At 39.0% G+C, this 27014-nt stretch overlaps 1 protein-coding gene across 2 annotated transcripts in view; it reads right to left on the bottom strand.

The window, feature by feature from the left end:
* The window catches only part of NDFIP2 (Nedd4 family interacting protein 2), a 47341-nt gene extending 27159 nt beyond the window's left edge, over nt 1–20182 (bottom strand). For both annotated transcript variants that reach the window (XM_084505525.1, XM_084505526.1), the window contains exons 1-2: nt 20061–20182; nt 805–961 (exon numbers count right to left, since the gene is read on the bottom strand). In XM_084505525.1, the coding sequence (XP_084361651.1) occupies nt 805–961; nt 20061–20096 (193 nt within the window). In that variant the 5' untranslated portion in view covers nt 20097–20182. The remainder of the gene's footprint in view (nt 1–804; nt 962–20060) is intronic.
* Nucleotides 20183–27014: the final 6832 nt, after the last annotated feature.

Here is a 27014-nt window from a genome sequence, read left to right as displayed (position 1 = left end):
TTGCTTACATGGGAAAGATTTGTCAGCACAGGTCACATGGCAAAAATATGTCAGTACACTACAAAAATGTTTCACGTAGGGCTAATTCAGCACAGCTACACGTTACACTTGCAAACACTGTCTGACAGAGCAGGGATAGGAAATTGCTTCTTTAATCAACGTTAAAGAATTAGGTCATAGATTAATTCCAAAACATTTACTTGGCACATGGGAGATGCAAATCCAGGCAACTTTGCTGAAACAGTGACTTTGATGTTGCCTGCTGTTAAGTCTCCTATACCCTAAAGGAAAGTCACAGTCTCATCAGAAAAGGAGTACTGAATAAATGGGGAAAAAGTCCTGCTTCTAATTTTTCACAAGAAGTTTTATGAAGAGTCTTTAAAGGAAAATGAATCTTTTTCATGGCAATATTTTCACCAAATATGGCACATACTTTTAAGAAGTCTTAGGTTTGACAGGGGAGTGGAGGGGTTTTAAACAGGCAATGAAAAATCCTAATGAGGTCTAATAATGAAGCACTACTCAAACATGTAGATTAAATGTGGAACTGAACTACAGGCAGACTTAAATAAAAGCTAATCATTACACTAATTAATGAACAACCATTTAGTCTAGCAATTCAGAAGAATCAGTGTAATTTAGAAGCATGCTTCTGAACAAACTGGACAAAGGGCTGTGCATGAAAGCCTAGCTTTTTGCTGCAACTGTGCGCATAGAAAAAATACTGCAGCACCGTACCACTCTGAACCAAGTGCTGATTCATACACACTCCGCTCTGACAAGCTGTTATGTAAGGAAAAATACCTGAGGTTGCAGCTGCTTCTACAGCTATGCTACAGTAAGGTGGGGGGGAAGTATCTGCTTCAGATACGGCTGCTGTCTGAGGAGTCTGTGTAGTCTCCGTAGAAGTGGAAGACTGCTCAGCTGCTGAAGACTCTGGTGGGTCATCCTCATTGTGAAGCTTAAAAGAAAAACAAGCAAATTTCAGGCAATTCTTTACACAACCACCTAACACTTGCAGGACTGTGATCAAAAGGAGAAAACTGCTCTTCCACAAAAACAAAGGAAATATTTAGGCAAACAGCACATGACTTCTTTAGCCCAGTTAAGTACTTTTAAAGTAAACAGCCAAAAGTAATCTTAATTGCCCCCCCCCCCCCCCCCCGATTACTTCTGTTCAGTGACATTCACAGAACTCAGTTTTATAAATCTGCATTTTTAATGTTTTCTATTGAGAAAATGCTAAGTTTATATACTTTCTATTCCGTTAATATTTTAAAACTATTAAACAATCTTCTTAAATATGTTCATAAAATATATTAACTGATTTTAAAATACAACAGGTGAGCAAAACTATTTTGACTGTATCAGTCTAGAGGAAATCAAGAAATAACACTACTTGTATGAATGTAATTCTTATATTGTTGCGTCTCGTTAGAGAGCTTCTCCACTCAAATTTTAAGACTTTCCAAAACATTCTGCATTTCTCTACCTTCTGGAAAGAATCCTTTCCTATAAAACTTTAAAATGCTGGTTTGCTTGCTTTTTAAAACGTAGTTCTAAAAGGACACGTCCACTTAAGCTTACGGAGAACTGAGAATTACGATAAGCAAGCATGTTTGTTAAAACAATAGAATTCAGATATATCAACCAACGTATTTTCTTTGAGAAAGTGTTTTTGATTATTTTAGCTAAATCGATCGTGTTTAGAATCAAACTAAGAAGGAAGAGTACAAGCTTGATAGAAAAAAAGTATTAGTACATACTGAACATTAGTATTCACACCAGGGTGAACTACAAGATGCCTATGATGACTACTGAGGCATTCATATTTAAAACACACAAAGTCAAGTGAATAAATTGAACATATCTGAAGCAAGAATTCTGTATGATGTTTTTAGAAACTGTCAAAGCTATAGAAGATTATTGTCCTAGCAATAACAAAAAAATACTAAGAATATATCATTACTTTTGTATTGGGCAAAGTGTAGTCAGATTATTGGAAAATAAGAATGCTAAACAAATCTTATTACCTAGCATCACATTATTACAAAAATTACTGTATATCCAGAGTATATCTAAGTTCTGCAGGTTATAAATTCTGTGCTTTTCTTTCTAACGATAAACTAGTGATAACAGAACGAATTACAAGCAAACACGACATTTAAACTAAAGACAGGTAAATTGAAAAGACAGGCCAAGGGCAAACAGAAAATACTTCAAAAAAGTTACTGTGACAAAACAACTTCATGAAATTTTCATATTACTTCTATGCTATTGTCTTTAAAGGTGTCAAATTTGAAAAAGTGGTAAGTTACTTGTTAAAGCCTTTTTCAAGAGTCCTTCCAAATACTGCATCCAAAGAACTATAGCTTGAAGAGGAAAGGTTTTATCTGTATATATAGCAGACATATACACAAACCTACATACACACACATACACGCAAACAAGCACATGCTATTAGAGAGGTCACCTTGCATAGAACTGATAGAGGTTATTGAAGGTCTCTGGGTACTGAGCAGGCAGGTCATTTAGTGTCTAATCAGTGATCCAGAAAAAGCAGTAAACTGAGAAATATGTAAAGCTATTTATAGTAGTTAAGGCCTGAAAAAAGAAAAACACTTCAAAATAACCTAATGTATTTAGAGATACAGAAAGCATGTGAGAAGACAAGACACTTGATTCTAGAAAGGTCAAGCAGATCAGAGAAATATCCTGAGAGATAGAAACCTCATGGTTCTACATTAAGTAAAATCATTCACAAGGGTAATATGGTATTGATATAGCTAACAAAACTACTTTTAAATAAAATTGTCATTTTATTAGCAATGAGACAACAGAATTTTGTCTCTAACAAAATTACCGGCTTTTTGTATTCTATGATTAATGGCTAGTACACAAAATACAAATGGTACCTGGAATGCATGCATAGGTCTGACTACCTCACTGCAACAAACTGGAGAAGAGGAAGTAAAGCCTAGTTAATGTATTTCTGTCTGTTATCTTCGTTCCTCCTTCCCTCTTGCTGTCCGCTTCAATAACAGCTTTTTTTCCTCCTGCCAATATACCGCTTGTGCTGTGACCATTCTACAAAGATTCACAGCACCAATTGGTCAAGGAGCAGATCACTGCTCAATACCCACTCTGACATTACTGAGGAAATTAATTTTGTCTCTTCTACTCGGTTTCTTGAAAGCTATCTTTCTCCAGATTAAAATTTATTAACAGCTACAAATGATGGAGGTAACATTAGGTGCGTATTATTCTCCCAACCCAAGACTGCTTCACTTCACTGTGTTAACAAGTCATTCAATTGTTGTAGCAAGTGCAATTAGGAAACAGAGAAACTCCATACTACAGGCTTTATACAAAGGAGTCCTGTTATGCCTTTTAGAGCATTGAGAAGGCATAGTTCTGACTGTTGTTTAGTATGACTCATTCAGGGACTAAGTATTTCTATTTATGATCCTGTCTTTTACTTTACTCTATAGACCTTTCAGAAATTCCGAAGTGTATAAAGGTTATCCTGTTGCAGTAAGACAATCACAACATTCCTTACAGGATACCCCAGCATTAAAATCACAGGAAGCGGCTTAAGAAGCTTGAGTATTTACAGCTAGAGTAATAAATGCTAATTGTCCCATGTGCAGAAGCTAGCTTTTGTTAGTGCTGGTTCAAGTGTTGTCTCCTACTCTCTCCTCAAGGCAGTAACTTCAGCTCTTCTGCTCTCCTCAGACTCCAATGGGAAAAAAAAATAATAAAATAAAACAAAAAGCATAGCTTGCTCTGGCAAGCTGGAAGTTCTGCCTATGCCAACAGGGTAGACGTGCTGCAAGACAGGACGGTACAACCGCCTCTATCTGCCTTGTCTTCACAGGGCGCTGATCCTCCTCTGTGGAGTCACCAGTTTGCTGGCAACCTGTAGGAGCCCAACTCTCTTCAAACCTCCCCCTGCCCGTTTAATTTTGGCTTATACAGGCTGGTAAATTTAGAAGCTATTTTTGGAGACAGGGGAAGAAGAGGCCTGACACACTGCATTGGTTTCATTTCCATAGAAACCAGGCTAAAAACACTCAGAAGGGAACAGAAAACCTCTGTTTCAAGGTATTACTTAAGCTACGTACTTAAACATCACCTTTGCAGTATTTAACATTAAAAGTGAAGAAATTAGACCTAGAAAGTTTTCCAACTGCAAGATTACTTTTGCCCGCCTTTTTAATTAAAGGAATAAGGGGAAATTACAGATTACAGTTCAACCCCCCATCACCATGACTATATAGTTGTAAGCAATACAACTGAATTTGTCAAGATAACGGCAAAAAAAAAAAACAAAAAAAAGAAACAAAACAATTGCTAGGACCTCTTAAATTACAAACAACTGCAAGCTACCACCTTCCCCTGCCCTCATCACAGCATTTTAAAAGTGGGATGCAAAGACATTTTTCCCTGTTATTTCTGTATCAAACTTTCTTCTGAAAAAAAATGCTTTCCTGTGCGACTGTAGTTTAGTTGGCCATACCTAGCAATAGTTAGCTGTCTGGAAATTCATCTTCATAAAATCCAAAGCAGATTCCTTTAAATCTTGGTTGTATGCAGTGTATCTGGCCGACCAGAAGCTTTACAATTAAAAAAGGGAATATTTGTTAACAGACTTGTATTTCTATTAAACTATACACACAAGTATTTCAACTCCAGCTTTCACAGCCCTTGAACTACAGTACACTCCAGGCTGAAGAGTCAGATGTATCTGTCTTAGCAGATACATTGCAAGATATGTCTGTCTTAGCACAGCTAAAATTCAAAGCTAGATATAGCAGCAATGTTTTTTCTGACAAACGCTCGAGATCTCATGGAGACTGCCAGAGAATATCTGCAATGTAGAAAAAAAAACACATGGTAAAAGTCACCTGAAGAAAAATAATACACCTTCAGTTTACTTTGCAGAAAATGTCTATAAAACAATAATTTACTATTTCATTCCAGAAGAAGCTAAAAATCAGGGACAGAAATTTCAGCATAAAAATGTTTGAAAATACAGCTATTTTAGCATTAAATTTTTATTACAAATCACTTCTTCAGGTGCTGCATCTTCTCCTTTCCTTAAGTCCTCTATTTTGTTTGTGTGGTTATTTCCAAAGTAATCAGATTGATACCTAAAATCTACTTACACACTATACAGAACATGAACCAAAATAAAGTGCTTGGCACAGGGTCCTTTCCTGAAGGGACAGGCTTGGGTATTTTTACTCTTTAAGCCTTTAAAGAAGAAAAAAAGCAAACAAAGAAAAAAAAAAGAGAACTACCTCACTCTCTGCTTACACTTTTCTTTTGCCTGCAACAGTAATTTTCTCTGACCTACAGAACATTGCTGGGCTGGGTAACATTTTGCTTCATTTCATAGAACGGTTTGAGTTGAAAAAGACATTAATGACCATCTATCTCCAACCCCCCTGCCCTGGGCAGGGACACCTCCCATCAGACCAGGTTGCTCAAAGCCCCATCCAGCCTGGCCTTGAACACCTCCAGGGATGGGGCATCCACAGCTTCTCTGGGCAGCCTCTGCCAGTGCCATCCTCAGAGTAAGGAATTTCTTCCTTTCCATCTAATCTAAATCTCCCCTCTTTCAGTCTAAATCCATTATTCCGGTCAACACATATGTGATGCATTGACTGACTTGTAGAAGAGTGGCAATATAGGCAAGTTGTTAAGATACACTAAATTTTAAAAAGGGCACAGGAAAAAGATATCACGTGATGACGTCTAATGCCACGTGTATGCTATTTGCACGAGATTAGAATGATGTTTTCTGGTTAACATAGATAAAGTAACACATGCCAGCTCTATTCGCACTGATAGGTTAACATACACAAAAACCACTCAGTAATTCTGGTGACTAATTTTCTGCACATTCCTTAAAAAGTTGTAGGTTTCAATTTAAAAAAAAAAGTGATATACAGAAGTTCAGTACATTGTAAAATTGTTGCAACATAATTTCAATGGCACATTACAAGCAGCATGAAAACCTTGTTTAAAAATATAAGCTACTTTCATGCTATTTATAAAATCTCTTCAGTATAGCATAAGATTATCCAGAAGATGCTGCCACAGACAAAAAAAAAGCATCTAGCTAGCTTGCTTCTTCTGTCTTTTTTAGATCTTTATGACCAGCTCATCTTGACACAGCCTGACTTTTAGGTAAGCTTTTGCATAAGTTTCAGTAGTAATGGTTCTGCCTGGGACACTGAAGACCAGCATTCTCACCAGCAATTTTCAATTTTGAGTACTTGAATTTGTCCTCCTTTCTAGCCTTTCCCATGATATTACTACAACATTTTTCAGAAGGGTTGGCTCCTCCAGTTTTGACCTCACACTGATCAGTGTATGAGTTCGTCCCGATGGTGTTAAAATGAATATAATGCACAGAAACTCCAAAACACTGCATCTTACGATATGCTTTAAGGGAAAGCATGGAGATAACCTAGTTGATCATGCAAATGTTCAAAAAGTTGATCATAATCTAGTTGATCATGCAAATTCAACCTTTGCATGCTAAGCCAGTCAACTGGTACACCTCCTCCATGAAAAGCAATGCTCTCAGCAGCAGAGGCTCATCTTTGTCACTTTGGAGAAGTTAACACTTCCACACTTCTAGTTTTCTAGAGCAAGTTTCAGACCATGCCGAAAGGCCAACCGAAAATATCCACTTACTGCAGCTTCTGGTGCTGCAGGGAAGGACTCATCCAAAGATTGCCTCTGCAGTGCTTAACAGCTATCCAACACTTCTGCAGTAGATTCAGGACCCCTTCCATACTGGTGCACAGGTATTTATTCCACAGGAATTGTAACACAGTAAATATTAGAGGTGGAACTAACAGCAGGTTAACAAGAAAACTTCCACCATCTTTATCAGGCTTTCAGGAAGCTTCTCCCTTTTTTTTTTTTTCCCCCTATATGTTACACATGATATCTCTATGTACTAAAAAAAATAAAGTTTTTTTTACACCTGCCTATTGGTAATTATTTGTAAACCTACTCTTAACTGTTCCATACAAACGAGATGCTATTCATAAGAAATGCAAGCTTAAAAGGAGAAGGCTCTATCAACATAAAAACAATTTCACTAGACCACATAAGGGTTGCATATTAAGTGCTGGTCTTGTAACCACATCTTGCATTGCCTTTTTCAGTTTTAGTAGTGTAAAGTAGGGTTTCTTCATCTGCAAATAGCAAAGTGTTTATCTTTAGATTTTCTAGGGAAAAAATAAAAACAAATTTTATTTCAAGATTGCTTTTAATTCTGAACCTGTTGTGAAAATAGTTCATGTTAGAGAGAGCTTTTAGTTCAACTTCCCTATCTCTTTTGTTTCTGAATGGCATTATGGTCTCACCAGCTCACACTACACACTAATTGCTTCCGTATTTTTAGAAAAAAATAAACATAAAAACCATACCATTAACCTATAAGTGCCATTCAAGTGTTAAGATCAATCAACTCTCATTTAGGTCACCAAAAGCCACTGAACAATCAAAACTAAAGCAAATAATGTATAAATACTCTTAGACAAGAAATACAAGAGCAGAAGAGAGACATAAATCCTTCCACTAAAGAACTATTTTCTTAGAAGGAAAATAAAAATTCACAACAGCATTCGGAAGAAATCTTTCACAGTTTTTTAAAATAAAATAATATTCGGGGGATGAAGTACACATCATTGCATTTTAGGTTGCTAACTTTATTTTAAGTACAGGTTTTCATCCTTTACCAATAGAATAGCTTACAACAAGATGATGTCTTTTTCCCCAAGCTCCTGTTGTAACACCAGCCCAATGCGAACTCACACAGAGCAGAGTGCCAACTTCCCAGCAAGTTAGGAAGCAAGCTCCTTGTAGTCAGTCATCATCACATGCAATCTCTCCTGAAACATGCAATACTGGCCACAGACACAGAGCTCTAGAAAACTGAAAGTCTCCGAAGATGAAAGTCTCTTAATAAATACCAAACCCTGAAGCAATGAAGGTTATAAGGCACTTCAGTACATTCCGGTAAAACACCGAAGTACAGCAACTTCCAGCTACCTTTTGCTTTTAATTCTTTGATACTTATCTGAAACTAACTGCTCAAATTTAATCAGCACTCCCAAGCACATGGAACATACATTTTTTTTCCTCCACCATCCCATCACTTGGCAAGTCTCCACTATCACATGCTGAGATCGAGTGACAGTCACGATAGTGGAGTGGTTTTCTTTTGTTGTTGTTGCTGTTTGTTTTTTTTTGTCTGTTGTCATTTTTTAAAACGCTACATCTCTGCAGAAAGTTTTCAACAGTAGTCAACATGTTTTGAGGTCAAAGGTGTAAAATCTGCAGTAGAAGCAGAAAAGCAGAACAGAAGTCCATTGCTGCCGTTCCACAGCTGTGTAGAAATACCAAATGTGTCTGCTAAATAAGGATTAGGTACCATGGAAACCCGCAACCTCTGTCGGCAAACTTCTACTGAACAGAATCCGAAGAGATTTATACTGAATGTTGTTGAAAAATATGTTGCAACAGGATGGCTTTTCTGCCAAAGTTTGACACCCATGTTAAAACTAAGGTGAACCACAGACACTGAAAAGGTTTTATAGGCACTTAACTTAGGAAGCTGTTAAATAATTTTAGTCACTTCTGTTTAACTAGAGATCTAGCCTAGTGGATTTACCAAATTATTCCTCAAAGAAACGTATAACCAGTGGGGGAGGTGGTACTTAGAAATGGTGATCAAGACTTCCTCCTCAAGGGAAAGTGTTCATCTCCCGCAGTGGCTACTTTACACATACAATTTTACTTTTTTTTGGATTGTAATCCAAATTTAAACAATTGCACATTTGATAGCATGACATAAGCATTTCCATTCATTCCCTGTGGCTTCTTAGATATCTATACCTTCCCGACCCCTACATTAATAGCAAATAACCTGCTCATAAAGGACATCAACATACCACGTGTCAATATCAGAACTCTTTTCTAACAGTAAATATTCTAAAAACTAAACTATTCTTAGCAGTGTTAACACTTGCACTTCTCCCCACTTAGTTCTTCGGGTTTCTTCTCTAATACAGAATTATTCAGAGATAATTCTGAATACTTAAATTTTGGTATGAACAAGATATATCTTTCATATTTATTGTAAAATTTCAAGTCAGATATAGTTTCTAGAAGTTTTTCCTATCACATGATTATAGGAATTAATTGTAAATCTACCAACAAAGAAGCAATGTCTCTAACATTAACAAAGAGGACAATTAGGACCAACAGCTTCCAAATCTTTTTTCTGCTAGTGTAAAAATATTTCTAGAAGTTTATAAAAGCGTTCCCTAAAGCCTGTGCACAGTAAGAAATTTTAACTAGTAACTCTAGTTACTAAAAAGATCACCATGTACCACCTAGCTACCTGTTTGTCAAATGGTAACTCAAGAACAGTTTGAAGAACTAGTTTAAACTCTATTTAAAAAAAAAAAAAAAAAAAAAAAAAAAAGTATAAAACAAGGCTCTCCTCCTTGAACACTTTATCATTCAATTTGAAAATCTAACATACAGACCCACTGGTAAAGAAAAAAAAAAAAGTATTACTCAGTCCAGAGGCCAGTCTAAAGAAACGTTCCGTCCCCAGCACAACTATCAGGAGATGCATGGAAAGCACACAAAAACCTTAGTCACTTATTTGCCACCCATTTTCCTCAAACTTCTCTAACATTCCCAGCTGTTATATTATGGCTGGTAAATGGTACATCTCTGCTTCGTTCATTTAGCATCTGTTATGGATTTGATGTGCATGAATTTACATTCTTGAATCTGCTAATAGTATCTGCCTCAATGATCCTGTGTATTAACAAACCCCATATATTCATTTCTCTTCATGTAGCTTATTTCCTGTGATTTAAACCCAAGTTCAGCATTTCTGGGGGTGAGTAACAGCTCTGCAATGGTTGAGCCCTGATGATCTTACGAGCACCAGGCACTTCCAACTCCCACCACTCATTTTAGACTGCAGTGTTAAGAAGGCTGCCTCCCTTTGCCTGCTGTAGCTCCACCAGGCTCTTGTGAGAATCCCCAAGTGCATACAGTACCCAGCATCTGGGCAGTTCCCAGGTTTCATACAATGAGCCTTCTTGTTCATTCTCAGTATCTTCCATGGTCATGGCCAATGTTCCGTCCGGATTTGTTGGCAGCTGCCACTAACCAACAGCTCCAGCAAAATATCAGCGACAGCTCCAAGAATCACAAATCAAAAGAAGCACACCCTGACTTACCAGCAGCTTTATAGAATCTGTTCACAAAGTATATTCTGGTCATTTGACACAAACAAAACATGTAAACTGTAAAATTGTTTAAAAAACAATAACAAAAAAAAAAAATTGGGAAACAGACAGGGCTTTCACCAATAGCAAATTCAATATTCAACAGCTAGTTCCAGCTTCCATTTTAGCTTGCATTCATTTGGGCTGAAAAATAATCAGTGCTGATTCAAAAAGCTGGGTATTATTGTAAATGTAATACATGCTTCACTTAAAAGTCAGAGTACAGTAGAACAGCTCACACACAGTTTCCTAACAAGGACAGTGCAGAAGGGTGCTAAAAATGGCAAATTCATTTTACAGGGGGAAGGATACGGAAAGAGTAGGTTTTTTTGTTGTTATTGTTGTTTTGTTTGTCTTTTTTTGTTTTGTTTTTTCTCTTAGAGACGTATCATAACTGCACTGCAGGAGGAGCATAAAATTTCACCTTAAATCCCTGACCAAAGTTAGGCAGAAAAAAAAAAAAAAAGACTCCAGTTTATGCCTCTTATATCACAGGTAATTATGTGTCCTTGAAAATTCTGGAGTGGAACTAAGAAAAACCTTAAAGTGTCTCAACTTTTTTGAGAACACTGAGGTTTTTTCTCTCTTCTGTATTTGAAAAAGCTAGTCATGAAGGAACAGTCTCCTACTCAACACCACAAAGTAGCCCAAAAACAAAAATATTAATTAAATAACACAGATCAAAAAAATGATCAAGTCAGTAAAAACTAACTCACTCCTTATAAGCAGGTCAATTACGTGTGATTTTTTGAGCATAGCTCCTTCTCCTAGTAATAGGAAAATGGAGTATTCAAGCTCATCAATTTAAGATAACAATAAACTATAGAGAAAAAATAGAGACAGTTGTTATAACAGGTTAAAAAACCCACACAGATACACAATATGACCTGAACATACTTTCTATGCATTACATGCAGAAGAACAAGCTCTACTGAAGAAGTCCTCAGTTTGATTTATGGTCTTACCCTTCTCCATCCACTACAGGATACACAGCTTTAATAAAACAAACACGACAACAATGACCTATAGGCCCTTTCTTTAAGGAATGCATTTTTATGTCTCAACAGATACTTGTTAGATAGAGCTAGAGTGTTTGAAAACAGGTCTACATAATACATGGCCCAAAGGACAATTCTCTGGACCCCTCAATTGTTTGATGATGCACACATCTAGAAGCAGGTACTTTCCAGCAGGCCAAATTTTTAACTGTGAGGAAGCTAAACATCAACAAAACAAAGCACCGTAACAGTCTAGGAGGAAGCTCAACTGTTCAGAGGAGAGTAGCAGATCACCAAACCGGTGCTACCTCTGAACCCTGGTAAGTAGATAAGAATAGCAGACCCTGAGGTACAGGGAAGGAACACAGAACAATGCTCATCACCAGCTGTAGACCAATACTGCAGGGCCTTAGCAGCCTACTGATCTGTCTGAATTATGCTCTCTCATTCTAGGATTTGGAATAGGTTTTTAATAGTATACAGCTTATAACGTTATTTTTCCTAATTGCATTTGGTGCAAGCCTATGTTGTGACCCCAGTGTTAGAATTTTAACTAAGAAAATCTTAACGCTTCGGTACATTCCTTAAAAATACCTTAGGTACTGTTTCCTTTAAATTGCAAAATGACAATAAATTACAAACACCACAATCAACTGCACAACTGGCCTCAATAATACCCAGCACTGTTATTCTAACCATCTTGTGCCTTATCTAAGGCATCCCTCACCTCACAAAAATAAGTGTTAACCACACTAAGCATTACCAGAGCAATGTTTAAATGCAAGCTTACGCTATTTTGCAAAAGTTAAAAGGTTATTTCTCAATAAAGAGATAGGATGATGTTTACGGTATCGTCTATCATTTCTTCAAGGCTGTTCTACATAATCTTTTCAAATTCAGCAAGGAAAAGCAAAAACAGGTTCACTGATTCAGGCTACATACACAGCTTTACCAAGAACTTGATCCTGACCCCTCTTACAGTTAACATTAACAGGTTTAGTGCCAAAATGTAAAATATTCTTCAAAGCTAAAATGGACAAATTATGTTTGTGAACTACTACACAGTAGTCAAGAGACCGAGATTTCTCCTCTCTTTTTATTCCTGGAAGGCCACGTTTTACAAGAAGGAATATGACAAACCTCTGCCAAGTACTTCCAACAGTAACCGAAAAAAATGAAAAGTGGTTTTACAAACAACAAAAAAAAGTAACATACAGGATATTGACCAGATTTTGTTGTGTCTACATCAAAGTTTTGAGGCCTGTTTTCTAAATCATTCTGTCCATTCCTCAGCTGAATGAGGCACAGTCAGGGACGAGGGGAGGAGGGAGGAGGAAGGGGGTGGCTCAATACCTAATTGGAGTTGGATTTGATGATCATCATGGGTCCTTTCCAACTCAGGATATCATATAATGCTTTGGTTACAGCGCGACTGAAAAGTAAGTTTGACTGTTCCTGCTTTAGGCTAATCTTAGCCTGTGATAATGGAAATGATGCTTAAGTGGAATAAACAGTTAAATGTTAAAATGGAAATATATTTTCCACTTTCATTATAAGACTCAAAGTCATAAGGCATCCACATCCTGACATCTGTGAGCCCTGGCTGTGCAAGTCAGAAATGACTTCAGCACAAAACAGAAGAAGTTAGTCATTTTCATTAAAAACACAGCTGGCAAAGGGGGTGCCCATTTTATTAAAACATGCTAGCTGTTACAGTACTTGTCCAGGAAGTGGGAGACCTAAGCCTGAGGCAGCTCAAACCCACAGTCTTGGCTGTACAATAGTTCAGCTTTAGTAGGAAGCATTGGCAGTGCTTCTCCAAGCTAACAAGTTGCCAATTTTTTTCATTATTTTTTGCCCATCTCCTCTTCAGATTACTTTTCTTCTCAGCATGAAATCAATTTGCCCACTGTGGGTGTGCTGGTACGTGCCCATTTCATCACTCCCCTTTCCAAAGCAGCTTAAGCACCTGAAGTCTAGAAGGAGGTTTGGAGGCTATGCAACTCAACACCACGATCAGATCTACAACAGAAAACTAGGGACTACGTCCCAAGAAATTAGGATTAGCAATACATACTACCAGTTGTACTGATGATACATACTTCCTTGTTTTGTTAACACTGTCATTAGGAATAATGTTCCAAAAATAGCCTAGAATTAGGCATTTCTGCTAAGTGCCTCATTTTCATCCCACCTGGAAGACTAGTACTAAAACTTTGCATTAACACAGCACTTTATAAGTACTACGTTTCTGATGCTCTCCTAATGTACTTCCCACCTCATTTTTCATGCAAAGAAGCTCACAGAGTGCTTCAAGTTCCTCTTTTTTAAAGTTGAATGATCTGAACAGATCAAGCTTGGCCACATCACAGGCGTCTTCTGCTGAGAACTGTGTTATTTGAAAGCATTTTCTTCCCGTTACCAAACTTCTGCCTTTTATTACTATTTAACAGTTACAAGACTTACTAGACGTGTCAGATACACGTGACAGCCTGAAGATTTCCTTGTACCTTCCACAGCTTAATGTCACATCTTAGGGCAGGCACATCCTTCTTTTAAGAACCTAAAAAACCCCCACAGCTTTCACAAGCCAACAGCTTGCTGCACCAGAACAGACACTGATATTCCCATCCTTTCCTCCCCGCCTCTCTCTCTTGCTCAGACTTAACCCTAAATCTATGCCTGAGAATACTTTTGGAGAAAGACATGAGTGGAATAACCCAGGTACATTTTACCAGTGTACATTACTCATTTTGCTCAGTACGGTAATACTGGTGCCCTATATAACTAATCCAGTTTGTACACGGGGCTGATGAAAACCGCCTTACTTCCCCTCGCGCCCCCACCAAAAAGACAGGAAGCTGCCCACATGCCACAACCTGCGCCCACACAAAGCAGCAGCAAGCTATTGTAGCTGCAGCCGCTCCTGCTCATTCAGTGAGACAGGGCTTCTTCCTCTGAATCAGGCACAGAGCTGGGTATTAAAGCTGTGGTCCTCCAAAAAGAGATCCAAAACCATGGCAAGGACAGCACACTGAAGTCAGAGCACACCAAGTCAGAGCATCCTGCTTAATAGATATAACACCTTCTGTCTCCTTGTAAATATCTAGTACCTCATCTCCTTGACTTGAGAGGCGCACACAGAGATTTGAGGTTTAGTTCCTTGTTTCATATGGAACAGAAAAGCATTCAAAAAGCATAACTGAAAGTGAAAAATTTAAGATTTACTATTTTTTAAACATTCACTGCATCACTACCATATCCAAAAACATACCTGAGCATTAATAAGTTTTCGTCTTCATTTGTAACAAAATTCCTCAAAAAATAGGGGAAGTTTATAAGGTAAATTAGGTAAACAGGTAAAAATGTTACAGAAATATTCAAAATTCTGTTTATTATTACATCATAAAAATGAGACGTAAAAACAGTCCATTCTTTAAAAGTGTAATCCACCTCATTTCAATAGATCCTCTTTAGTCCTTCTAAACTATTAAAAGGGTCCACACTAGGAGCTTCAAGTACAAAATTAAGGTGCACTGAAAAAACTTTATCTTCAATGAATACGAGGTTTGTACCCCTGGAAGGGCCAGCTTAACTGTCATAGGCAAGCAACAGCAAAGCTTATCACTTAATGCATCTTTACTCAGTATTCTTCAGTACCATAAACTGAATCTCTTAAGTGCAACATCTTATCTCCAGGTCTGACTTCACAATCAGATCTGTGGAAAGCAACAGAAGTCTCCCTAATGTAAACTGGCTCAATCTGTTCGGTAATACCAATTACATAAGAGCTCTCCAAAACCAATAAATGTTAGATATAGGCTAGAGTCCTCATTTTAAAGATGCTGAATAATCAGTGTTTGGTTTTATTTATTTGCCAGCCACTACTTAGTCCCATGAAAAGAAAGGAAGGAGAAAATTTCTTTTGTGCACATTTCCTGTGTAGGCTGACTTTCATGTTTATGTAAGACCTACAAAGACCATTTGACTTTGATTAAGGTTCAACCAGATAACATTGTGAGAGGAAAGAGTCAATGACAATGGAGTTAAGATGTACTGTTTATGTGGCAAGGTTTTGGTAGCAGGAAGCTGCAGGGGTGTTTTTTCTCTAAGAGACTGGGAGCTGCCCCCCTTTCCCTCACGTCAGAGGGGACCAGTTCAAGCCAGCTCCAAAAGGGACCCACCGCTGGCCAAAGCAGCCTGTGGAGAGGCCTCTGGTGGAACAGGCTGTCCCCCTGCAGCCCATGGGTCCCACATGGAGCAGATCTCCACACTGCAGCCCGTGGAGGAGCCCCCGGTGGAGCAGGTGGATGTGGCCTGGAGGAGGCTGCAGCCCATGGAGAGCCCCCACAGGAGCAGGCCCCGGGCCGGAGCTGCAGCCCGTGGAGAGGAGCCCACACAGGAGCAGGGGGTCTGGGGGGAGCTGCCTCCCGTGGGGGACCTGTGCTGGAGCAATTTGCTCCTGGGGGATGGACCCCGTGGTACGGAGCCGTGTGGGAGCAGTTCCTGAAGGACTTGTATCCTACAGGAGGGACCCCACACTGGAGCAGTAGAAGAGAAGGAAAAGGAGAAAAGAGTGGCAGTGACAAAGCACTATGGGCTGACTGCAGCCCCCATGTCCCTGTGCCACTTGGGGCTGGTAAAATAGGTAGAAGAGTTAATATTAAAGTTGAGCCTAGAAGAAGGGGGGTAGAGAGAATGTAGTTTTAGTGTTCTCTTTATTTCTTACTGCTCTACTTTTATTAATTGGCCATAAATTAGTCTTCCCCAAATCAAGTTTGTTTTGCCTGTGACAGTAACTGGTGAGCGATCTCCCCGTCCTTATCTCAGTCCATGAGGTATCTCATCCTATTTTCCTACATTTCCCATTCACCTGCCTTGCCAAGGAGGGGGAGTGAGAGAGCAGCATGGTGGGCAGCTGGCAGCCAGCCGGCAGCCAGCCAAGGTCAACCCACCACAGAAGAGATGCAGATCATTAAGCATTACCTGAGATAATTTTAAAACTATTCACAACGTGCAGCACTATGCAGGGGAATTAACTGGAATGAAGTATTTATAGCAGCAACTTTCATTTCTTCATCCTGTTCCTAAAAAGCATACACATCTTAACTTTTATATAAGATTCACACACCTATAAAAAAAAAAGTTTCTTTAATCCTCTTTAATCCTATATAGTGCCATACAATAGCAGGCTGAGGTCTTGGGAGTCTTGCATCACACATCACTCACAAATCACAGCAGCATTCCCAAACCCCACCAAACTCTAGGTGCTCCTGTGACAACAGCAAGTCCAGTGACAGCTAAACTGACACCCATGTGGACAGCTGCTTCTGGCTCTACCTACCTAGCCATTTTACCATTCACCTATATAGATATGACCTCCCATACAAATCAAAGATCGCTGGCTACCTGATCCCAGAAAAACAACCTAAAGCTTTCATCAGGAACATCCAGGGGGGAGTTATAATTATTAAGCAGTTCAGAATATAAATTCTAGAGCTTTTCATTGGTTTTATGCACCTAGATCACACATATATTTGAAGTCTTCCCTCATGACACAGTTACCTGGAAAACCACATTTCACAGAAAAAGGCAATCCCAAGCTTTAGGACTTGGTTGCTCACTCAGTTTTATGCACTGCAGAAAACAGCTGCCTTTCTTTTGCTTCGCTTCGGTAGAGATTCACGAAGCATCATTTGAGTCATCTTTTTCTGCAAACAAGTTGGACTATGAGCAAACATTTCAGACAGCAAGATAGCAATGCACAAATTAAAGTCAGATGACAAAGAGCAAGAAGTTAAAAAGAATCAGGAAAGTGATCACTGAAAAATTTTTAATTATCATTTTCCTAGAGTTGATGCCTCATTCCGCTTGTCTACTAACAAGCAGAATAGGGGAAGAAAACAATCAAACAAAACAAAACAAAACAAAAAAAGACAGCAAGGAGAAAGGAAAACAACTGAACTGATTATGCCTGGATTGAAGTTTTAAGTCATTTACCAACAGAATTGCAGTATGTAAGTGACTAAGAAGGGGGGGGGGGGGGGAGGGAAAGGAAGTAAAGCAAGACAGCAAAGATTGGCTGATTTATTTCTGATGTCATATTCCTGCAGGAAAGCATGACAAGTTCTTACCCATCAATTAGTTGTCTTTTTGCCCTATAAAGGGAGGACAAAAAAGGAGGGGCAGAGAGCAATACAAGTCACACATGCCTGCGGCAGACAGTTACGTAATGCTGATTTACTGCCCACTCTTAGTTTACAACACTTACTTCGCTGCAATTCCAAACAGCAGCTTTTTAGCAGTTGCATCGTTTGAACGTTTTTGAAATGCTTTTTAAATAAAATACAGATGCAAAAGAAAGAATAGGATGCAGAATGAAGCATTAGTAGTGTTTCTGTCAAAAAAAAAAAATAAGAAAAAACGAGGGCTAAATTTATGATCAGATATTCTATCTCATTAAAAGTGCTAAAAGTGGCTTGTGGTGCAAAAGCTTAAAATTCAAGTGCTCGTAATTCTTGAAGCTTTTTAACTTGTTTAAAGAAGCCACAAACAAGAAGAGAGAGCAGTGAGATAGCTCCTTCAACTTCACTGAAGTCCTACTGTTACTGCTATGAACAGAAACGTAAGCCAATAATTGTTATTACTTAGAAGAGAACTTGCACTGAATAGACAAAGAAGAAAAGAAAAAGATCAGTTAGAAGTAAAGGCAGAACTAAAGGAAAAAAAAAGAAAAAAAAAAAAAAAAAAGGAGTTCTTGCTATTACTCATGAAGGCAAAAAGTAAAGGACGTAGAGTGAACATACCAGAACTGGTCAGATTTCATAAGCTTAGCACTCAGGGAGTGGTACATGCACAAAACCAATGCAGTATTAGCCACGTTAAGTAGTATTTCATTTCTATATTTTGTCCTCAAGGATTAGGACATGACCATAAAATCTGCAATAATCTACTGCCTACTACCTATCACAGACATTACATAAGCAAATACCTCATAACACTTAAGATCACAAGCTTGAATAATCAGGTGCTAATTAAGTACATCTGCAATTGCTTGGTTCCTTCTATTCTCTGACCCAACACAGTAAGTATTACAAAAATCTCGATGTCTGACAGTCAGATATAATGGAGAGAAAATCAAACAACATGGTCTTACCTATGGGATAGTAAATAGGAAGGTATTTTAAACTTCAGAGTACATCAGAGATTAAAATTGCACTTTCATTATGACTTACAATAAATTCAATGGAACTTAACGTGCTGTAATTACAAAGGCTTCAGAGACACTTCTCTAACAAAACCTCAGTGACATAAATTGGCCACAAAATTTAACATACATGGGGAAGAGTAACACCTACTGTGTAACATTAAGATTAGCCCTTTCGGAAGGCCACACCAAGAAGCATTTCTGCAAAGCTAGGCATCAGCATCACAGCTGGAAGTTACAGATGTAACTTAAAACACTAGTGACAAATTATTTCTTTGTTCCATCCTCCCGTGTTCTACTCTACTCCTTTGAATAACAGAATTATTATTATTTTTTTAAACTTTTAAAACATACCCAGGTTATTTTAGGCCTTGGGGAGGATACAGCATTTGAAGGCTGTTAAAAAAAAAAGTCTGCCAGCATTCCCATTCTCCTCTGCAAAAAAAAGGAAGGAATGACTTCAGGACTTCTGCTGACTTTAGCTAAATTACGGTCATGTGGCACAGGAAGAGAAGCACTGACCCACAAAGTGCTTTGGGACCCGCTGCTGTACGCAAGGCACACGGCGCTCCTCAGAAGTCACAGGCTGCTGGGTCTGCTCATCTACGACAGTCCCAGTGTACCATCACCCAAGAGCATATAGCAACCTCCCACACCGCTTGCCGAGCTCTCAACAGAAATATGCCAGACCTGTAACAAGGTATTTGCTGCTCTGGTTTTGTACGTCACGACTGAGGAACCTGAATATAGATATCAGCTTTTATTTCTACATTAAAATGTAAAGCAAGCTGATCGCTTGCAACCCAGAGGCAACGTTTATATCTGCAGAAATGTGTAAAGAAGCCTCAGACATACAAGGTATGCACAGAAGTGGACGTGATGACTTCTGTCGACGTTATTTTCAATACTCGAGACGTAAAAAAGAAAAAACAAAACAAAACAAAAACAAACCAGTAAGATAAATTCAGCACTTGGGCGAATGATCATAGAAGAAACAGGAATTACGAGCAGAGATTTCAGGCTTTCACAGCGTAAGTTATGTACGCAGCAAAGCCATAAAGCAGAAGGAAGCAAGGGATTAAATGGAAACTTTTGGGGACACGGGCTGTGCTCACATCCTCTTTTTCGACCAACAACCTTTTATATTGAGAGCAACTGATATTAAACGAGGCTGGTCCGGAATCACAGGGTTCTGGATGGGTATAACCAGCGACAAGACCCACAGAGGGGCACAACCGACCATAAATCAGTAACTGCAAAATAATAACAACTATGAAAATAATGAAAATAAAGAAGGCGGTGCCAGCAGCTCGGGCAGGAGGCAAACCCGCACGGAGCACAACGCCTGAAGGTCACCCGCCTGCGACCCACAGCCCCCTGCCTCCAAGCGAGAGGCGGCCGAGAAAAATAGGGTGGGAAAAAAATAAATAAATAAATAAAAACAATTAATTTAAAAAATAAAATATAAAGGGTGGGGAAAGGGCTCGCCCCCCTCCCCGCCGGGGACAAGGCGCTCACCACTCGGTATCGGCTGGCGGGCTGGTGGTGCTCCATGCTGGCCGCTCCTCCGACCCCACCGGCCCGGCCCAGCCCGACCCTTCCCTTCCCTTCCCGTGCCGTGCCGGTCTTCCCCCGCCCCTGTCCCCTTCCCTTCCCTTCCCCGCCCCACCGGAGCCGCCGCCGCCGCCGCCGCCCCGGCACAGCGCGGCCCTGCCCCCTCCCGGGGCGGAGCCCTCGGAGCCGCGGCCCCGCCCCGCCTCCATGACGCGCATGCGCGGGGCTGCGGCCGCTAAAGGGAGCGGTTGGGTGGGAGTGGGGGGGTTGAGTGCGGCTCTGTGGGGTTGTGGCTGTCCCCAAAGGCGGCCCAGCAGCTATAGGGCGCTGCGCTGCCCCTACAGGCAGCAGGGCACCGCCTGGGGGTGTCTAGTTGGCATCTCCCTGTGTATTAAGCAGTTGGGCTGGTGTGCCCTCAGTTCAAAACACTCTGACAAGAGGGGGGCAAGCTGCCGCCATTTCCTTCCCCCTTTCCCCTTAAATGTCTCCTAAACCCCATAAACGTCTCCTGGAGCCCTTAAACGTCTCCTCAAACCCATAAACGTTTCCTCAAACCCATAAAGCCTCTCCACGCCCGCGTGCTTTATGACCTGGCGGGGCAGAAGCAGTGAGAAACACGGTCGCCCACAGCGGGGCCGGGATGAGTCACGCCGGGGCTCTTGCACGCTGGGCTGGGCGGCTGCGGCATGGGGCGACCTGGAAAATGCTGAGAGCACAGCTCCCTGCCGCTCGCATGCAGCACGGGGCATGGCTGGCCCCAGAGGGGAACACTCCAGAAAGCGGTTTCTTGCCATAGCTGTTGTGGCAGAGCTTTATCCCATCCAGGCGGCCGCCTTTCACCAGGCCGCTGCTTTACTTGGAGGCCGCCTGGAGCTGCGGGGCGAGAGCTTTCATGCAGGCAGCCTGGAGAAAGTCTTGAGGGAGCTGAGTTTTAAGTCCCAGCGTGTAGGAGGGCAGAGAGGTGGAGGGAGAGCTCCGTGGCTGGTCCCCAGTCGGGCGTGGGAGTGAAGCTGTGCTGGATGATGAGGCAGGAGGGGGTGGATATATGATGCCTGGTGGCCTCCTGAAGACAGCCTCTGCCTAGCGCAGCTCTCAGCAAAGGGACCCCAACAAGCCCCAGGTGGGATGTTGGGGGACTTCTCTATTGCTTCTTGCGTTTCTTATTGTTTCTCCTAGAACTTTGTTGCGTGTGTAAAGCCCTGCCGGTTTGGAAACAAAGTTGGCAGAGACATATGGGTTACAAATGGATTAAAGTTATTAGTTTCCTAGCAGGATTTCCTCCTTTTTCCCCTCTCCCTCTATACATAATGAAAGTTTCTATGTTTAATTATTCTGTCTTAAAAGGAACAATTATTATTAAAGGTCATGTTGAGTTTAGAAATAGTATGTACAGAGTCCTGTACTGTGCTTCTGTTACCAAATAGAAGGAAAATCTCTTAATTGTATTACCAGATTCCATGGCAAATGGAATTTAGATCACTCATGTAATAATAGGTTTAACTCCATGTCTTCTATACTGCTCAAAACAAATTTCCCAAAAGTAAACCCTTTCTGAAGTGTTCATGGCACATTTTGAAAATGTCACCTGACCTCTTTTTTTTTTTTTTTTTTAATGTACCTCTCAGCTCTGTGGAATGCACTGTCCTAGAAACTCAAACTTGGGCATTAGTTAATAGCTTCCGAATACCATTTCACTCTGTAAATGTTAGAGTACAATTCAGCAAGCATTTATTAAGATGCAACTTTGATATTTGAACTTCTACAGATTAATTCTCTTTTAAAAGAATAAATGACTGTAGGCAGGATCTAGAAGGTCTTAATAGCAAAATTTAAAAATATTCTGTAGAAGCTTGGGAAAAGCACCCATAGAGGTAGCAGTGGATTCAGAAAGTTTGTGTAGGAAGAGAGTTTCATACTTAGGGATAAATTTTGGATGAGTGATGCAAATGAGAAGATACACAGAGACCCAGCTTCTTTTTCTTTAGTAATATTATCAAAGTGCTTATGGGACTACCCTCAAAATAGACAATGTGACTAATTTAGGCTTTGAATGTGTCCATCTTTCAGTTCTTGTTCTTTCTGGAACATTGTAGATCTCTTTTTTATCTCTAAGTAGCTGAGTAGGTGGCTGTGTCACTGCACTGATAGAAAGCTAAAAAAGGAAGGTCATGCATTTCTGTCAGATCTTCATATTTTCAAAATAGTGCTATCTCTGTATTTTAATTTAACTGTCTGGTGCCAGAGGTTTTGACTATGACATAATATTAAGTGACAGTAATCATAGTGCAGGGCAAAGTAATCAGCAAGCACTAAGACATATAAGTATATATTGAATATATTTAAGTATATATAAGTATATTGAATGTAAGATGTTAACTTCAGAACTATTAGAGTTTTATTACTTTGATGAACAAGTCATGTTGACTAAAACACTTGAATAATGTTAGTTTTTATGTTTACATTTTCAGCTTGACCTTCTTAAACCTTAAGGGCCTAAAGAGACAGTAACACTTATCACTGTTTTCTGGATCTTGTAGTAAATTGTTTACTGTAAAAGAGCTGCATTTATGGAACATGTTCACCATGTAAAGAAAATAGTGTCAAAATGACATTTAAAAAAATATATTGCTTCAGATTTGCTTCAGGAAAGAAGAAACCTATTTGCGTTTAGTCAGCAAGTTTGCAACAGTTTAAACTTTGCTGTACTATGCAAATGAGCCTACAAAGGAATCTTCTTGGTAGTAACAACTATTGCAAGCTCAGTTCTGTGAAAAGTTGACTTAAAGGATGTGATCTGAATTCAGACAAGTCTGAACTTAATCACACAAAGGCAAGCAGTACAAGACTTAACAACTTTATACTTGTTTTTCACTCATTGGTCTATCAGTGGTCACCAAGTACAGAAGGGCTATATTTAACTTTACACTTCTTCACCTGTATAAGTCTATTTGAAATTTTATTGTTTCTGCTGGAGCACACACATTAAGAAAATAGATATCAAAACTAAGCTAATGTTATCTTAATAAACATACATAAAACCAATGCTGCATGTTTATATCGCTCTACAATTTTACACTATTTTAAGTAAATATTATGTTTACTGTGCTATTTTTTGTTGTAATATATAAAAAATTTAGCATAAAAGCTGTACCTTGGTATTAAAAAAAATAAGAGAAAAAAATGCCAAATTTTGTGGCTTCATTTTGCATCTTGAACAGTGGTTTTCAAATCTCTACAAATAATGTCAGGGGAAATAAATAGATTTTTCCAAATACAAATTGAATAAATTAACGTACCTGATTTAGTCATGGATCAATCTGAAACCAGGGTGTGAATTTACTGACCGTATTTATTTTCTCCACTTCTTTCAACCTCTTATTATAAACTATTTTGTTTCAATTCCAAGTACTTGGTTATGTGTACAGTTTCTGATCTCTTTGTGGATGTAGATACTTTAAGCAGGAAGTTGGCTTAAAGAAGCCACTGGGACTGAATTTCTTAGAAAGAAACAGCAGGAGGTTGGCTTGGCTTTCTTCATCTTTTCTTCTCCTTTCCTAGGGAACACAGGCAATACCAGAGCTATCACTAACAGGAACACGCATCTACTTTTAAGATTTTTTAGATGAATACGCATTTTCAATTTCGTTGTCATCATCTTTGTTGAGTGTGTTTATAAATGTCTTGCAAACCTGGTCCTTGGTTATGTCCAAATACCACGCAGATAGATCTGAACAAGCTTAAACTGTAATTACTGCAACACAATGCTTAGGGTGGAAAACGTCTCAAATATTTGCCTTGGTCTAGGACGAATTTTGCAGTCTGCGCTGATCTTTCTATTGCCACAGCTATTTCCTGTTAGTCACAGAGACAGTTTAAAACTAGTTCAGGTATATAATGAGAAGCTTGTCACAGCTAGGCAAATAATACTTTGTCTAAATTTGTAGTGTGGTCAGATCCTTACGTCTCTTTTGTCTCCCAGGCAATTAACACTAATTGCCATGAGCATGGATAAAAGAGGAAACCAAAGAAGTGAAGGAAAATGATCAGCCAAACAGACATAACCATGCTTCAGACAGATTCAGGAAGCCAATGCTCACAGTGGCGTTGATGCAGCTTCTCCAGTATATCTTGGTGTTTTGGGGAAAAAAAAAAAAAAAAAAAAGAAAAAGAAAAAAAAAAAAAAAGAAAAAAAAAAAGGCACAGCAAGCTGCCACAGAGCTATGTTTTCATAGCCAATTTTGTGGAGTAATCCGTGAAGCCAGAGGAAATTGGACTTAGTCCGTAAATAAAGGCTGCTGCAGCGTGTGCTCGTCTCTGAGAAGTTCTTCCTAAAAGCTGTATTTTTATGTAATGTGATACAAACTGGATGTTGCTGTGAAGAGCGAATGAAAGAACTGACGGAGTTTGACACAAGTGGCAGAGGGGGTTATAGCAGTGAGCAAGAAGCGTCTGCTTCCACCTCATCGGAGAGGTATGTGTGCTTCAAGAGAAGAATCACAGCAGTGAATGCTTGCCTGCATGCAGGTTCAACTTCTTTTATCTTTAAAACCAGTTATCTGTTTAAAATCTATATGTTTATAACTTTTTTTAAACACCTTGTAATAAAATATAATCATTTAAATATTTGTGGCCAACAAACACAGGTGGTGAGCACTACCTGAGAAAATACATCCCTGAATTAAAGACAATTTTTAAAAATGTGTGTGGTATAGTTTTTTCAGTGTTTCTCCAGGAACAGGTATGATGTTAAAACCCTAGTCTTGGCAATACCCAACATGTTATGTTATGGAAATAAACAATGTTTAAAAAAAGAAAAAAAAAAAAGAAAAAGAAAAAATCCCCATATGGCCTCAAAGTTTCCGTTTAGCAAACAGAGCTGAATGGAATGTGCTCTGTCAGGCAGAGCAAATAAAACTGATGACAGTAAAGTAGAAATACAGAATGTAAATATATGCCAAATTATGAAGTCATGTAGTAAATATGTGAGAAAATATCTCCTGTTACAAAACAATGAACGAAAAAAAATCCCCAAACCCTTGGTCTGATGGGAAAAATGGAAGAAATGGTAGAATATACAGATGGCAGTATGCTTTGTGCATTGACAGTCAATACAGATGGATACTGCAAGAAGAAATCTTTTGCTCTTATGAAGTCTTATTTGGACAAGATATTTCTGCTATCTTGACAATACTTGTATTTTTTGTTGTTGTTGTTGTTCTGACAAGTAGGTATGATTAAGTAGGAAACAATTCTAGTGTGTATTACTTAGGAAAGAGATTATTCAAATATTTTTTCACCCATTAATCTGAAAGTTACTTGTCTAAAAGTTGTTCTCAGTCTTCTTGGAATTAAGTGAATGCTGTCTACGTGTTAAAACACCCCAAATTAAATTACATAAGAACAAGTGTGCAATAAATCTAAGCAGTAAAGGCCTGGATGCTGTCTGAAAATCATTTTGTTATACAACTAGAAGTGGAGAGGCCAAGGAATAGATACACAAGTAACTCCATGCTCTTGTAGTTCCAATGTTGCTTTGAAATATTAACTGCACTGTGTGGTCTCTGTCCCACAGGAACAGAGGGAAGCTGAATATATATTCAGAGTGAGTTACTGCTAGGTCAGTAAGTTTAATGCATTGGCATTTCTCCTAACACTTATAAAACAATATAAAAATCTGCTTGAAAAATCTATAAAATGAAAATTTTATTTTCATTATCAAAATGATACTGATGATTCAAATTAGATGTCCCATGACACACTGTCCTGCACACTACAGATAATAGTTTTGTTCTAGATAACATTTATTTTTCTCATCTTTATATATGTTTCACATACGGCTTTTGAGTAGACTTTATGCCCAAATTGATTTTCTTCTATATAGAATAAAGCTCTGACAAATTATAATCCTCTTGGATTAGGAAGCACCATTCTCTCCTTTTTGCAATACAATTGCATTAAAAATATACAATGCTGCACAAATATACAATGGCTTCATATAACGCTAGCTTAACTTCCTTTGTAAGTCAGAATATAAACAAAAATATATCATTACCTTATCATTACTACCATATCATAAACTGAATCTAGCCAGTTGCAACACTAATAATAAATTCTGCCTAAGGCCGCATGCTTTGAGTTTTCTGTTGATAGGCCATAAGTATTCTATATCAGGTAAAGCCCTTCATTTAGAGGATTTCTGACATACATAGTTTTGGCTATTAATTAGGTAGATGTGTTTAGATGGGAGTTAAAGCTGAGCATGGCTGAATACTTCAACAGGCAACTTGTTAAACATGGACAAAAGTATGCTTTTTCACTGGACTAGCAGGTTTACAGTCAAACGTGCTACATTGCCAGGCTGCACTGTACTGTTTTGGCTAAATAGTGGCAGTCACCCAAAGTTTATACAGACACACCTCGGGAACTGGTAATACCCAAACACATAGTGACATCTGTAATTAAAATTGCTCAAGTCTTTCCCATAGTTATGTTTTCAAAAGCAGGTAGCTTTCTGGGAAAAAATGATTAATGCACTCAGTCTTGAGTGGAAGCGTCCTTCAGCATCTGCAGTGACTCAGGACTGCAGTGACAGAAAGTAAAACTGAATTTTGAGACATCATCTTCACTGACAGTTTCCACTGAAGCTAGCTTTTAGTCAGTTGTGTGGTGCATGTATATAGCTTCAGGCATGGCATTTCAGCACTCACATTAGCTTTGAGGCAAAAATACAGTGCTACGCTTGAGTGTTTAAATGCTGCTGAGTTTCAGTCACGGCTTGATCCCACACAGGGTTATGCTAGTTCAGTTAAAGGAGGAACATTTATGTTGAAATATTGTCAGCTGTGTTGCCCAGATTTATTCTACTACAGAGGTGTTAGTTCACCTAAATGTAGATGTTTCTGTTACAGATGTCTGCAT

The sequence above is a fragment of the Aythya ferina genome (genome assembly GCF_964211825.1).
Source record: "Aythya ferina genome assembly, chromosome: 1".
In the NCBI taxonomy this organism is placed as follows: domain Eukaryota; kingdom Metazoa; phylum Chordata; class Aves; order Anseriformes; family Anatidae; genus Aythya; species Aythya ferina.
The sequence above is the reverse complement of the archived record's forward strand: the minus strand, read 5'-3'. Positions and strand labels throughout refer to the sequence as shown.